Genomic DNA, 14,821 nt, shown 5'->3' on the forward strand with positions numbered 1-14,821 from the left:
TTACCCACTGTTGTGCATGGTTATATCCTCTGTTAAAGAATCTTTCACCTTGGTCCATATAGTGCCCTGCTTGGTTATAGTAGTCATTTGCTTTGTTATAGTAGTTTCCTGCTTGTCTTCCTACATTGTCCATCCATCCTTGAACTTTTCCTCTTGTTTCAGGATTTGGAATAAGATTTGCTGCATCTCGTGCTACCTCCCAACCTTTCTGTACAGTTTGTATAATAGGTTGTGCTTTCTCTTTCAGTATACCTAATGTACTCAAAATCTTCCTTCCAATTCCAAATGCACCTCTGGCTATTGTTCCCACTGCGGGCAAAAAATCTGGATGCAACTCCTGCTAATGCGCCAAATAAACCCATTTCTTATGGGTTAAAAAATGACGAATCCAAACAAGGACCCCTATGTTTCTAAGGCAACAAAGAAAGCACTCATGGTAAAAATCTTTAGTTCAACACCAAATGCTTGGTTTATGGATATCTTGGAAAACATTCCGAGGTATAGAGAAGATGGACCACCATACTGGCTAATATTTGTCGGTCAAAACACAAGATACTGTGAAGCCATACCATTGCAGTCCAAAAATATTTTTAGATGTGAAAACTGCTTTGACAATATTCGTTGACAAATACCATCCAACAAAACTGACATCTGACTGTGAAAGTTCTTTCAAATCAGATGATATTAAAAACTATCTGCGTTCAAAAAATGTAAACCAATATTTCATTGTCGACCAAAACCATTCTGCTCTTGGTGTCATTGACAGTTGTATAAAAATCTTAAGAGACTTAAACCAACCACAAGGTGGTGAGGTAGATGAAATGTCATATGACGACAAGTATAGACATTTCTCCATGGCAAAGATGAGACAAGTTTTAAATATTTACAATAGCCGTAAACAAAAAGGTTTGGGAAACCACTCCCCCGAAGAAATGAAAAACAACCCCGACTTAGAGAAAGACTATATATTTAATAGTTTAGTCAAAAGAGACAAACAAGAAAGAATGCCAGGCTTCAAACTTAAGAAAGGTGACAAAGTAAAAATAGAAATACCTAAACGCGACCCATATGAAAATACTATTGACTATGACAACAATGGGAACTCGACAGGTACTCGCATTCGTGTTCGTAAAATAGAAGAAAGTATACAAGAGAATATTATGAAGTTTTAGGCAAACATGGCAAAATGTACAGACTGCAAGCAGAAGATAAAACTACTATTGTCAGACCTCGTTTCAAACTTGTCAAAGTTCAAGGTGGTATACTTTCAAAGACAGTTCCTAACAAATATAAGACAACTCCTGACGAATATGCTAAAGAAGTTGAAAATGACGACTAAGCAATTCTATACCATGCGTAAACTGTCATGTAAGGTGGCATGTAGTCTTTACTCTGTCCCGTTGTTTGCGTATATCCTGAAACGAAATGTGTATGGTTTCCTTCTCCCTGCGTGTCATCCCAGTAACAATTTATAGCAAACTTAACGTCGTCTTTAACATCATATCCTTTACCTTTTGTCATTCCTGACCAATCCCAATATCTATGCTTATGCCAACCTGCTTGAGATGTACTTAAATCTATGTAGTGACTATGTGCAGGTAAGTTTTCACCTGAAATCGTTTTACTTCCACCTGTTTCCTTTGAAGAGTTTGCACAATACAAAAACCTGTCGACTATTTGTTCCCATGCACCAACACCAAACATTGCTTGAGGACCTCTTGCTTCCATTGACGTGTAAATAGAACCTACTGGGTTCATTAAATCAAACATATGAGATATTATAGGATTGTCTCTTTTGAACTTAAAATATAGTGCAACTATTTCAGGTTTCTTCTGGTTCATGTCAGAATATTTTTTATAATATAATCTTATGTTTTCAGGGTAGGTAAAGTCTTGACTATAATATTTATTTCTGTCATCTGTATAATAGTATACTATTCTCGTTTTTTCTATTGCATTATATCTTTTATATCTATAAAAATCTAAATATAATGTTAGCTTTTGTTCATCTACATGTGGTGTTCTTTCGTCATCTCCATAGTCATAATAGTATGGTGCTGGAGCTGGGTCAGGCAATGTCATATCTGCCATTTCATAAACTCTTAAATATTTCTTTTGTTCGTCTCCATATATGTTTAAGTAACAGTTGTTGTCTAATGGAACTTTAACTTGTGTACCATCGTTCTTTTTATAGCTTACATACATTTCATTGTTATTTTTCGGAATGAGTTTATACCGTGTACCATTTTCTAAGGACTGTACCAACTGCCATCTAAAATATTTGTTTTCTTCATTGACAGAAAAGTCACCAACAATAGTTTCAATATTTTTTGTTCCTAGCAAACTTTGGTATATTTCATTGACATATGTTTTATCTGCTTTATTTTCAAGGCTAACGTTTAAGTCTGTTATTTCAGAAGATGTATGTGTATGTCCAACGTCACTTTTCCTGTTTAAGGTTTCTTGTAAGTTTGCAATATTTGCAATGGTATGTGTATGAGTCTTTTTAGAATATTCGTTTTCAGCTCTTGTCACTTCACTTGACATTTTATTGTCAACATATGTTTTGTCTGCTAGTTCAGGATGAGTATGTTCTTTCGTTGCATAAGCTTTGTTAGCTCTTTCTTCTTCTTTTGCTATTGCATCGTCTACATATTCTTTGTCTGCTTTGTTGCCAACATCTGCTTTCAAAAGAAGTTCAGATATAGGTTTCTCGTTTAAAGTTCCTTTTGTTGGATTTATACAAACAGTATGGTTCTTACTGTCTTGAAACAGAAACTCATCTGTCATTGGGTTTATCGTCAGTTTTAAGTTTCCTTCTTTCAATGACTCAGATATCTTAGAATAGTTTGAAAAGTTTGTTGTGTTCTTATTTAGAGCTTGTATAATGAGTTGTCGGTTGTGTTGTATTTCTCTCATAGACGCTGTTTCATTTGACATTTTTATTCTAGATAAAATATGCTTCCAATAGAAAAAGAAAATTCAAGAGTTGCTACAACTAAACCATTAGATGAACTTTTTACGAATGTCGGTCAAAAGTTTGAGACAGAGACCGTAAAGCATGAAGGCTATCGTTTTGACTACCCATTAAGATGGCTAAGAGACCCATCTGTCACAAAAGCTATTGGCTTTCGTAGAATGAAGTTTGTGTCTGTAGAAGATAAAAGTTTTCCATTTATTGTAAGGTTTCATATAGATTATATATCTGAAGGGAAACGAAAAATGTGGGAAGAAATTGAGCTAATACAAGTTGACCTTTCATCTTCTCTACAGACTGCGTTAAAAAATATAGAAGATAAAATAAATTCATGTTATGCAAAATATGCTGATGAATATGCAAATACCGAGAGCACACTTTATGTGAGAATTGTATATGACAAACAAAATTCACAAGTGTCATTTCAAATCTACGAAGACAATCCAAAGAAAGACGAACAAATATATACAGAATTCACTGCAATGTCATGGTATTATTTGCAAAGAATGTTAAATCAGAAAGTCGAACTTCCTTTAGCAAATATTTACAGTCGATATGCAAGAGATGAACCATATTTATTTAAAGATGTTTTCGACCCAGCTGCTATTATTGTTCATGCTTCATTTTCTGGCGCCCAAAACTCTTTCTTATGCTTGGCAAATGACTTTTACGAAAAACCTACAAAGTTATACGAACCACCAAGTGGAAGTATTTCAGACTTTCAAGTATGGTTTACTACAGATGGAAGAAAAAGAATAATTCCATTATACCATGCGTTTTACTTAGAACTTAGTTTCATATACAACTACTATCGAACGGTAAAAATATAATTTTTTAATACGGTTGAGGTGTTGGATTTGGTTGCCAACTAGACTGTGGTGCAGGTTCAGGCTGTTGTATAACAGGAGCTTGTTCTTCTGGTTCAGGGTCTTTAGGTATAATACCAACGAACTGACCTACTCTTTTACCAATATTTTTGACTCCGTTCCAAATTCCTTTTCCTACGGTTTTGACGCCATTCCATATACCCCTTCCAACATTTCGAAAGAAGTTTCCAATACTACTGAAGAAACCCACTTACTACGTGTAAAAATCTAATGTCCGCCTAGTCTCTTACGTTTCCTGTTGAGTTCCATAGCATTCTTTAACTGGAGCTCATACATTCTGTTTCTCCTCTGGTAGAAAACATATTCTGGGTCAACTCCTGTGTTCGCGTCATCTGCATAAAGTTGTTTATATCCCACTTCAGGGTTTGTATAAAACTCTTTCCATCTCATATTTGCATACCATGGTGGCAAACCTAACGCAGCGTCATTTGACATGGCAGTTTGCATTTGTACATCTGTTGGCACTTGACCATAGTTTGCCATTGCAGTTTGTATTCTAACTTCATTTGGAATATTCTCTGGGTTTGGTTGTCCAGGTTGCTGTGCATTCGCTAAGTTCTGTGCGTCCATTTAATATTAGATAAAAATATCTCTTACGAGTACATATGCTGAACATTTGCAGACATTGGTTCATCTTCATATTCTCTATATCTTTCTGCCACGTCAAATAAATAAATGACACAATGGAAAAAACCTAAAACAAGTAGTCCTATTTCAAACCACATTTACTTACCAATAAAATTTCTTTATTGTGACACTTTCTCCAGTTTATAGGACCTCTCTCATATTCTATCTTATCGTAAATAAACTCATAGTCATGTATGTCCTCTAACCATCTCATAACGGTTTCCAAACCACTTTTATCGGATGTAAAGTAAAAGCATGGATGGTTATGTAAAACGTCTAAAGTTTCTAAAGAGTCTCTCAAAGTCCAGTCTACTTGGTATTGAAAATCCCATGTGTTATAGAACGGTGGGTCCACTATAAAGAAAACATTTTCCTTGTCTTTATATTTTTCATACAAATCTGTCCAATGACATCTCACAAACTCTATACCCTCAATATATTTTTCTATGTCCTCTTTGAAAACATTTGTATAGTTAAGATATAAAACTTTTGACATAAGTGTTTCAATGTCATGAACTCTTATAGAACCACTATATAATAGTCTAGCAGATATACTATCCCAGTCTATATATTCTGCTTTTTTCAAAACCTCTCTCACAATATTTTTCTTATCTAATGGTATACGTTCCATCTTACCTATAGGTATCTTTTCTTTTAACTCTTTCAATATATTGTTTGTGTCTGGAATATGTTTGAGACGGTTCATATAGTTGTCGAAGTCATTGCATATAATCTTTGAGTCTGGGAATATTGTATGGCACAAATGGGATATATAGAAACTTCCACCGAACAAATCTACAAATGTTAGACCATTCGGTAGTTTCTTAAGTTCTCTCAATAGAATATCTTTACATCTACTCTTATTTCCAAAGAAGGGTAACGGTGGTTTTGTAAAATTCATTTTATATACAATAAAAATGTTTTTTTCCTGAAAAGTGACAGAAAAGTGACAAAACATTTACGAAGAAATCTTGACAAATTCAAGAGGGTAGAAAAGAGGTTAGAAAAGAGGTTATATCTAACCTTCTACCCTAAAATATATTTTTGTCTGATTTTACGAAGAAGTCTTGACAAAACATTTACGAAGAAGTCTTGACAAAACATTTACGAAGAAGTCTTGACAAAACATCTTCAGGGCTAGAAGGCACGAAGTGCCTGGAAGCCCCACTACCTTTTTTTTTTTTTTTTTTTTTTTTTTTAATCTATGTTATATGACATGTAATCAATCTGTTATATGATATTTTTTTGTATGTTTGAAATATCCTTTAGAAAACGTTAAATATCATTGTATGTCTCTAACTTGTAACAAATTTGTGAATTGTGGCTTAAAATCAATATCTTTTATTAAGATATTTTGAAAATAAAAATAAAGCTGTAAATTTTTTTTAAAAAAAAGTCATAAATTCAAATAGTATAGTATTTACTAATATAGTATCAAAACATGCAAACATAAGATATGAAACTAAAAACAAAATTATTTTGAAGTTGAAAGTTTTGAACCACCTAATGCTGGTTTGGCGCCAAGTGAAAATTTTGTTGTTTGTGCAGGTGGTGGGGCCGTTGATTCTCCAAATAAATCGATCTCTTCTCGCCATTTATCAAATTTATTCTTCTTTTCTGTAATATATGACTGGTAATTAGTTTCTATGATATCTGATGTTGAGGCTTGTTCGGAGCTATCCATAGATTCCTCAAATTTCGTAAGAATATTTGTAGGTAATTTCTGGAGCATTTCATTCCTCAAAGCTTCATAACGGGAACGAACTTGAGCTACTTTTGATGCAACTCTGATTAGTGCATGATGTTCTGACTTCAGAATTTTGCCAATTGGATTTTGTTGTTGAATTGATTCAAATGCTTGGAATTTGGCTGTATAGGCGGAAAGTATCTGACTTATTTCGATAGATTTGCTTTGTAGTCTGTCAACAGACCTTGTAATGAACTGGGTTGGAGGATTTCGTGCGTGAGGAGCATTTAATAGATCTGCTTGTGATTTACTTAACTCTGTTTTGAAATCGTTAACTGTTGAGATGCCAGAATCAATTTGATGAGCAACACTCATTAAAGGACCAAAAATTTGAGCTTTTGTCTCTTCTTGTATTAATTTCAAAGAACTTTCTATAAAAGCAGCATCTTCCAATGGAGGTGCATTAGAAGCAGCTTGATTCTTTTCAAAAACTGAAATAATATCGCGGGCCACAGAATTATCAATATCTTCAATAAGCATTCCATCATTAATTTGTATTTCTGGCTCTTCTTGTGGTTGATTCTTCTTTAATCCAAGTCCGAGCCCAAGACCTAACCCGCCTGTTTTCATTTGCTCGAATTTTAGTCTCGTCACTTTTCCAGCATTTCCAAAGTTTGCAAAGATAATAAGGCAAAACAACTTGAACGATTTTAAATTATACAGTATAGTATTTCCATTTTATTGTTTTTTAGCAAATATTTGAAGATAAAAGATTTAATAACCTATGTATATCAATGACAATTAGATATTATAAGAATTTGTTTGGAGTTGATTTTAATATTTCTTGAAAATGAATAAGTAAATAACAAATATAATTTATCCAAATATAATGTAGTTTTAGTTAATTCTGTGATGTTAAAAAAATTAAAATGATGAAATAATTTATTTTGTAAAAAAAAGCAAAAAGTCTTAAATGGAATCACTGCTGTAATCAGAATACTGACTTTCTTCTTCTTTGTTTTCCTTATTCTTCTTACATCTGTACCAAATTGCAAGTCCGATGATAAGTACACATACAATAACAACAGCAACAATAATCGCAGCAATAATGAGCGCTTGTTTCGTCTTTTCACTCATTCCACCTTTCGAATCACTTCCAGAACCTGTCGCCGTTCTGGTTGGTTTAGGAACTGGTTGATTGTTATCACTACTACCACCATTATTTCCATTGTTATTACCATTATTATTGCCGTTATTATTGCCATTGTCATTGTCAGTTTTATCATCACCATTTGGTGTTGGATCTACGACTGCATCACCAGCGCCGGTTGTTTCTTGAACGGCGAATGGATCGCTTGTGAAATTAGTATTACGTTGTTCCATTGTTCTGCAGAAATATCCTGGATCTGGGCATTTGTACCAATATTCAATATCTTCATTTTTATTATTTTTTATGGTATATTTTTGTTTGATTGTATCTTTTTGATTGCAAGTAATTACTTTATCTGTACCGCCAAATGATTTCACGTAAGTTAATGTAAATGATTTTTTATCTTCTGCACATGAATATGTTCCTGACATGAAATTGCTTCCATGAATCATTGCGCCGGTACCCATTGACGTTAATGGGTATTTTAGAAGCATATAATTAGTCTCTGCAACATTTGTTACTTGTGTATAACGATATGGATTGTAGTAAGAGGCATATGTGCAATATTCTTTTGACGGTATTGCATATTCACTATTGCACGTAACATTTACAAGAAGTTTATCATCCACAGACCCTGAAAATCCGAAATCAAATGAAGAAGAATCAGTGTAGTCTTCAGCATTATAAAAATAACCATAAGGGAATATTTTCTGTGGAATTTCAGAGAGATATTCGCCTTTCCTCGTTCCTTCAGTAATTAAAGGATTACCGTAAATAATTGGAGATGCTTCTGTATAAATTACTTCATCGAAAAATCCTGAGTCTTTGAGGAAAGCAAGTGTGACATCAGTAACACGAGTGAATTTTCCACTGGTTGGCTGGACAATGACCCCTGCAAGTACATCAGAGAGATAGCGTCTAATGTTTGGATGAGAACTTGTTGATTCGGGATATGTATCTAGTTCAATGCCAGATGTGAACTTTTCGCCATTAATGGAAAGATTGACTCTGTCATAATGGTTAATAGCGAAAATATGTGCATTTGGCGTAATTAAGAAATTCCTTTTTCCTGAACGATAAGTATTGTTCGTTGAATGTGGGTTACTGTTTCTTACGGTGTGGAACTTCGGGAATAATACAGATGAAATTCCGAATGCATGCAACATTTCGTGAGCTAGTGACCAGAAGATTCTAGAATTATCTGAGTTTTCGTCTTGTGATGTGGTTGGAATATTTTTTGAGTTAATGAACATAACAGATTGTATTGGTCTAGAAGTTGTCTCATCAATTTGAACGATTGCAGTTAATGCCTGTCTGGATTCATCACCAAATGGTCTAATAAATATAAAAATCTGAACGTCAGCAACTGAGCCTAATATACTTTCAGTCATTGCTGTATCTAAGAAGTTTTTAGCTGGAAAGCTTCCAGTGAGTTGTCTAGCTCTAACAAAATTCGCAATATAGCTCCCCGCATTTTGTATTGTAGATTCAAGGACTGTTTTCTTTCCATCTGTCAAAAGATCATCATCAGTACAAGTATATGTTTTATCGTTCCATGTTATCGTTGAACCCGTGGCTTTGCAGATTTTTTCATCATTATCATAGTCAGGAAATATAAATTTAGGCCTAAAATTTGATGTATTTGAATTATAACTTGCCTTAACTGTAGTTGGAGCTTGCTTGCGTTGAAATTCATCATGACCACATATGTGAAAGAATCTTGATACGGCTATTAATGTTATTAACATCAATTTAATTGAAACTTTTCAAATTTCAGTTATTCAGAATTGAATAAATATTTTTGAAACAAATAAAATGATAATTTTGTGGTATATATGATTGTTATTCTACGAATGATAATATTCGTTTGAAGTAGTTAATTTGAATGATTTATCGTAAATCGGGATTGTAAATATCTTTGAAAATTGAAAAAAATTGAAATACAAATACTAGCATACTTTAAGCAAGATGATACACAATCCTCCTATAAAAATTAATATATAATTTATCACTTTTATATAAAATTTATTTCTGACCATTTGAGAGTTGCAATTTGGTTTCATCGTGTTGAACTTAAAGATTTAACATAACATGTTTGTTTTAAAAAACTCAAAATATCGATGATATTTCTATTTTTTTAGATGAAAAATTACAACCCATAACAAATACCCGAACAAAAAAATAGTACGTAATTCGTAATTAAAAAACACAATACAAAACACAATTTATTTCTTAATTTTCTTATCTTTAAACTCATCAGTCATTTTTCGAAACTTAGCCTTATACTGAGCTTCGATTCCGGTGATTTTTCTCTCTACTTCAAACCACCATAATTGAGGCATGAATTCGGAAGGAATCGAACGCTGTCGCCTGTAATGAAAATCAAACCAAATCTGAGCTTCAACAAGAGGTCTAAGTAAGTCCTGAACTGTCTCATCGGTCATAGATGTCTGGAATATCTCTACCATGTTCTTTATATCTTCAGTTATTTTGTTACATTTTGTAACAAATTTTTCTATTGAAGTATCAAGGTAAAGAAGGTTATCTTTCTTCATATTCGCCATCATCATTGTATTCTTTACCTTTTCTTCCATTTTAAATAATTCTTCCATCGAAGCTTTTGCGTTAATTTTGTCGTAATAAGCTTTTAGATCGGAAACTTCGCGAACTAATAGCTCTTTATCTTCTGGACTGATAACAGTGTTAAGAGCTTCGGATACTTCTAAATCTGTTGAGAAATTTCCGATCATAAATCCAAGATATCTTCTTAATTGGTGCATTTTCTCATTAACTTGAATAGAATTGGCGACGAATTGGGTAAATATCATTGTTTCTATTACCCATGGTCGTTTATTTGGCGTTAATGAGTCTTTAAACTTATAAATCCTGGAAGGATTACATGAAATTTTTGTATTCTCGGTAACATTGGCTGACATCACTATATACGGCGCTCCAACAGGTATATTCAGGTTATGTGGTATTTCTACTGACACTAGACCTGTTTTGAATGGAATTGATTGGTTAATAGGAGCAATTTGTTTTCCTTGGACGAAATTCAAAGGATAAAGAACCTCAGTATCAATATTGATTTTTTGGAATGCTAAATTTGCAAGTCCGACTGAGATTGCTTGCTCTGGCTCCGAATCAACTGTAACTCGATTTTTTCCAAAGACTTGGCAAATAGTTTTCCTGACAGTGTACAAGCGCGCTCCACAACCAATAACTTCTACGTGGTCAATTTCGATATTTGGCACAATTTTCAAGATTGATGCAACCATATCGAAAATATTTTGCAAATATTCAACAGAAGATACTTGTAATTGCTGGCGGGTGACTTTATATGGGATTCCGAGTATGTGTCCTGAAGCTTCTGTATTTGTATTTAATTGTTTTATGACTTTTTCGGCTTCTTTCAATCTAATGTACTCCCAATATGGCTCGCTTGGTGTTTTTGTCTGTTTCTGTATCAAATCGGCGATCACACATTCGAAATCCCTTAATCCTGCTTTATCTGTATAAGAATACATTTGTTCATGTGCAAATATTTTGTTTTTACGAGAGAATTCGAATACAATAGCTTCGCATGATGTTTGTTCGATATCTATAATGAGGATCCTTCGTTCATGTTTCGTAACTTTTTTCTCGTATTTATGAGTTATAAAGGAACCCATGGCTGTAGTGGAATCAATTAGTCGTGGATTGAGTTTTAATTGCTTTGCGGGATAATATATTGCTTCTCTTTGAGATTGAACCCAAAATTTTGGGACAGAAAAAACAGCTTGCATTACCTCCATGCCGCCATCGGCAATTTTCTGTTTAATTCTGTGTAGTATTGTCGTTGTGACTACTGTTGGATCAAATCCAACAGTTTTATAAAAAGAATTATTTGATGAAACGTGTTGATGGTAATATTTTCGCTTAAAATTCAATTGGTGGAAGTCATGTGTTGACAACTTTCCAATAAAGTTAGCAGGATGCACTATTGTATATTCTGGATTGTATATTTCATCGTGATTTGTTAGAAAGCGATAATTGAATTTTTCGAAATTCTTTTCGTCTATAACATCAGGTACGGTTCCATTTTTTGGTATGACTTCGAATGTTGTAGAAAAAGCTTTCGGCATTTCGTTTGAATCGAGTAACATAATTAAATCTGCTGTATTTGGAATAGCTACTCGAAAACAATCCATCTGAACATCTACTCCAATGATTATGCTAGTCGGAAGAATCTTGTTCATCAGTAGAAAAAACAAAATCATTGGAAATTTCTGTCAAATCGACACAAATTTTATGAAGTAATGAAATCAGAATTACATCATATATAGTTCTATCTACACATTTAGACTTCAATTGGAGAAGTCAGTTGTTTATGAAGTCTAAATCCTATATTTTATCATGAAATATCTCACAACCTTATTAATTTCATCATAATACTGTAGTTTCGGCTAAAACATCAAACTGTATATTTCTTATATTATGGGATTTAAGATGAATTTATACAGATGATTACTAATATAAATATTGAATTTTATATATAAGTGTCATTCAGTGTGAACTCTTGATGTCTTATAGCTTCTATGTAAATATGGTACTTTTGTTATATGGATATATCATTATATAAAAAAAAATGAAATAAAATTTGAAGAAACAAAAAAAAACCAAACATTTAAACTTAAATTATTAAAAATCATACAATAATATCTATATATGCAATAAATATAATAAAACAAATAAACAACAAAAACAATTATTTCTATTCTTGACTTTCTAATTGAGGATTCACTGGTTTGATAGGCAGGAGCTCAATAATTCTTTCAGCACTCTCATCGTCTATATACGGTTTTATGTGTTTGTAAAACTGATTCGAAATAAATTTGAGAGATTGATAAGTCCACTGATATTGAGGATCTGTCACCAAAGCAATCTCCAGTAGAGTTATTAGTAGCTTTGCGTTCCACTTACTTCTGTTTTTGATATCGTATCCAACTTCGAAAATTGATTCAGAAACAGCTCTTGCGTAAAGTAGATCTTCTGTAAAGAATCTTTCAGCTCCGATAAATATCTTCAACCTCTGCTTTGATGAAATAATCGATATTCCAGCGTAGTAAGCGATTTCGAAGAATTCATGTAACCGAGATGTGATTAATTCAGGCATCCTTTCGAAAACAGCGACCAAAACGTTGAGAACACTGGTTCTGAAGTCCGGAGAAATCTTCGCGGTCAGTCCAATTTCGAATAAACAGTTTGTAATGACCGTTAACAATTCTTCGCTTTCAGAAAATGGAACTGTGTAGAGAGCCAGCTGGAGGATGCTGAGCAGGTCATCGCTATTCGATAATAGGGGGAGCTGCTCTGCAATTAAGGAGCTGGAAGTGGCCATAAATGATGGATCGGCTGTTGCAAAATTCTTCATTACGGCTGCAAGGGTAATAATGCCATCGCATGTTAAATCTGACTCGATAAGCTGGACACCGAACTTGAAATACTCATCGGCAAGCTCACCAACGCTTGTACCGGCCGCCATAAAAACGGATGCGGCAAATCCAATGGCTGGAGATAGAGAAACTGCGGGAGATTCAGGGGTTGACTCTTGTAGAATGTCCATGGCAAGCTGGACTGCTGGTTCTACAATTGTCGCAGATACTTCTTCGGATAATTTTTTACAAAGGTCTGTTAAGTTCCTGAGAAGGTTGCCTCTCGTATTTTCGTCTGTTACTTCACGTATATATGAGAATACAGTTGAAGCAACAAGAGTTCGTAGCTCATCATTGCATCTTGAGATTATTACGAAAAGAGTATCGAGAGCTGAGTGCGAAAGATTGATACTCGTGCTGCAGGCATGAGGAGCAATGAATGTAATGAGGCTTTCGTCGATCTGTAAAAAATTCGAAATAATTAAGGTTGAAACTATAGAAAGTGTCTCGTTAACAACTCTTTCTGTTGGGTCTTGCAATGCCTGTGAAATTATCTGTGGAATTTCGTCTTTAAACGGTAAAATTCCTTCATCTCCCTTAGAAACAGCGATAGAGAAGAGAAGCATGGCCACAGTCCTCTGACCAACTATTTCTGACTCGAGATGGCTCTCAATGTAAGTTTGTATGTTTTCTTGGACGATTTGGTAGATAGAATCACATAATTCCTTGAGAACTCGCTTGCATTTACCTGAAAATGAATCATTCTGTATAACTTCGACATCTGGGTCTGCTTCCAGGATGTTTATCATGATTTGTATTATTTGTTGTTCTTGGCCGTCAACTATTGGATTAAATGAAGCCAAAGAGGATGGGTCGGGGTCCATATACCTTACTAAGAGCATTTCAATGGCTGCAAGCCTTGTATTTTTGTCTTCGGATGTAATGGCGGCCATTGTCTGTTCTACGAGGTTTGGGAGCTGAGATATAACATTACCATGATCTTGGATGCCTTGTGTAAGTATTGTAAAGCACTGTTCTGGAAATTGTGGACATAAAGACCAAATATATTGAAAAACTTCGAAAAAACGTTGATCCCCTTCTTGATTTGCTGGAATTCGTAGTACATTTCCTATTATTTTGAGAATTTCTATTTTAATTTTGTTTTGTAGTTCAATTGAACTGCAAAAATTGTATAATTGTAAAATTGTTGTTTCGTTTTCTCTTTCCTGAAGATAAATTGAACTAGAGAGATCTGTAAGTGTTTGAAAATACGCTAAACTCAAATTTTGAGCATTCTCTGGATAACAATTCTCCATTAATTCATGGAATAAACTGTTAGAGTCACAAGAATTAGAACTAGTATAAAAAACTAGTACCTTACTTGCTGCATTTGCAATTTCATGTGGACAATTGAGCATGTTCACCAGTAATTCTTTGACTTCTAATTTTGCTGCGTCAGAGATACGAGTTGTAGATGAATTCATTACAAAACAGTTACCATTTCGTTCAATTGGGATGGTTAGAAACTGAATTGCACCTATCTGCAACTTAGCATCCTTTGCATTTGGAATTGCAGCGCAAAGTTGGTGAATGAATTCATCTGGATTGTCTGATATTAGTTCTGTTAGCATCTGGTTGGCTTCGGCGAAGTGTTCATTGTTTTGCCTTATGGAGTTAACCAGAACTAATATATCCATCTGAAATTAATTTTTGGTTTTTACAATGAAAGAAAAAATCATGCTCAAAATAATTATCAGATATATAATACTTATGCTGTATAGATTCGGAAAATGTAAATGAAATGTCAATAGGTCAATCAAAAATTCGAAAAACAAATTTTCTCGATTTGATAGAACATCTGAAGAAGACTATATTAAAATAGGTCATATCAAGAGTAGATATTTTTGCTGCCGATCTTTGAATCATCGAATTCAAGAAATTAATGGGGTTTACATTACTGATACATAACATAGTTAATAATACTTAACATATGTTTTAAAAGCTAATTCATTTGTACCATCATGATTTGTTGATATTTTAAGATAAAATCTCATTTGCTTACGCCAAAAGCATCATGAT

At 33.7% G+C, this 14,821-nt stretch overlaps 6 protein-coding genes across 6 annotated transcripts, besides 1 other annotated feature; 1 reads left to right on the forward strand and 5 right to left on the reverse strand.

Moving 5' to 3' along the window:
• Window positions 1-2,508: part of a mobile genetic element that runs on past the window's edge.
• Window positions 2,509-2,958: 450 nt separating this feature from the next.
• TVAGG3_1010290 (uncharacterized protein) lies at window positions 2,959-3,807 on the forward strand (the record flags this gene model as incomplete). Its single annotated transcript, XM_051254539.1, has 1 exon — window positions 2,959-3,807. The coding sequence occupies one exon, from the start codon at window positions 2,959-2,961 to the stop codon at window positions 3,805-3,807; it is 849 nt and encodes a 282-aa protein (XP_051080113.1).
• Window positions 3,808-4,071: 264 nt separating this feature from the next.
• TVAGG3_1010300 (uncharacterized protein) lies at window positions 4,072-4,434 on the reverse strand (the record flags this gene model as incomplete). The annotated part of the gene is made up of 1 exon (XM_051254540.1): window positions 4,072-4,434. The coding sequence occupies one exon, from the start codon at window positions 4,432-4,434 to the stop codon at window positions 4,072-4,074; it is 363 nt and encodes a 120-aa protein (XP_051080114.1).
• Window positions 4,435-5,894: 1,460 nt separating this feature from the next.
• On the reverse strand, window positions 5,895-6,815 carry TVAGG3_1010310 (uncharacterized protein; the record flags this gene model as incomplete). Its single annotated transcript, XM_001579093.1, has 1 exon — window positions 5,966-6,808. The coding sequence occupies one exon, from the start codon at window positions 6,806-6,808 to the stop codon at window positions 5,966-5,968; it is 843 nt and encodes a 280-aa protein (XP_001579143.1).
• A 247-nt stretch (window positions 6,816-7,062) lies between these two features.
• Window positions 7,063-9,104, reverse strand: TVAGG3_1010320 (regulation of choline O-acetyltransferase protein; the record flags this gene model as incomplete). Its single annotated transcript, XM_001579094.2, has 1 exon — window positions 7,148-9,076. The coding sequence occupies one exon, from the start codon at window positions 9,074-9,076 to the stop codon at window positions 7,148-7,150; it is 1,929 nt and encodes a 642-aa protein (XP_001579144.1).
• A 449-nt stretch (window positions 9,105-9,553) lies between these two features.
• TVAGG3_1010330 (ATP binding) lies at window positions 9,554-11,602 on the reverse strand (the record flags this gene model as incomplete). Its single annotated transcript, XM_001579095.1, has 1 exon — window positions 9,554-11,566. One exon carries the CDS (start codon window positions 11,564-11,566, stop codon window positions 9,554-9,556), a length of 2,013 nt encoding a protein of 670 aa, XP_001579145.1.
• A 375-nt stretch (window positions 11,603-11,977) lies between these two features.
• TVAGG3_1010340 (armadillo (ARM) repeat-containing protein family) lies at window positions 11,978-14,710 on the reverse strand (the record flags this gene model as incomplete). Its single annotated transcript, XM_001579096.1, has 1 exon — window positions 12,082-14,439. The coding sequence occupies one exon, from the start codon at window positions 14,437-14,439 to the stop codon at window positions 12,082-12,084; it is 2,358 nt and encodes a 785-aa protein (XP_001579146.1).
• Window positions 14,711-14,821: the final 111 nt, after the last annotated feature.

This window comes from Trichomonas vaginalis, chromosome I (genome assembly GCF_026262505.1).
Source record: "Trichomonas vaginalis G3 chromosome I, whole genome shotgun sequence".
In the NCBI taxonomy this organism is placed as follows: domain Eukaryota; phylum Parabasalia; order Trichomonadida; family Trichomonadidae; genus Trichomonas; species Trichomonas vaginalis.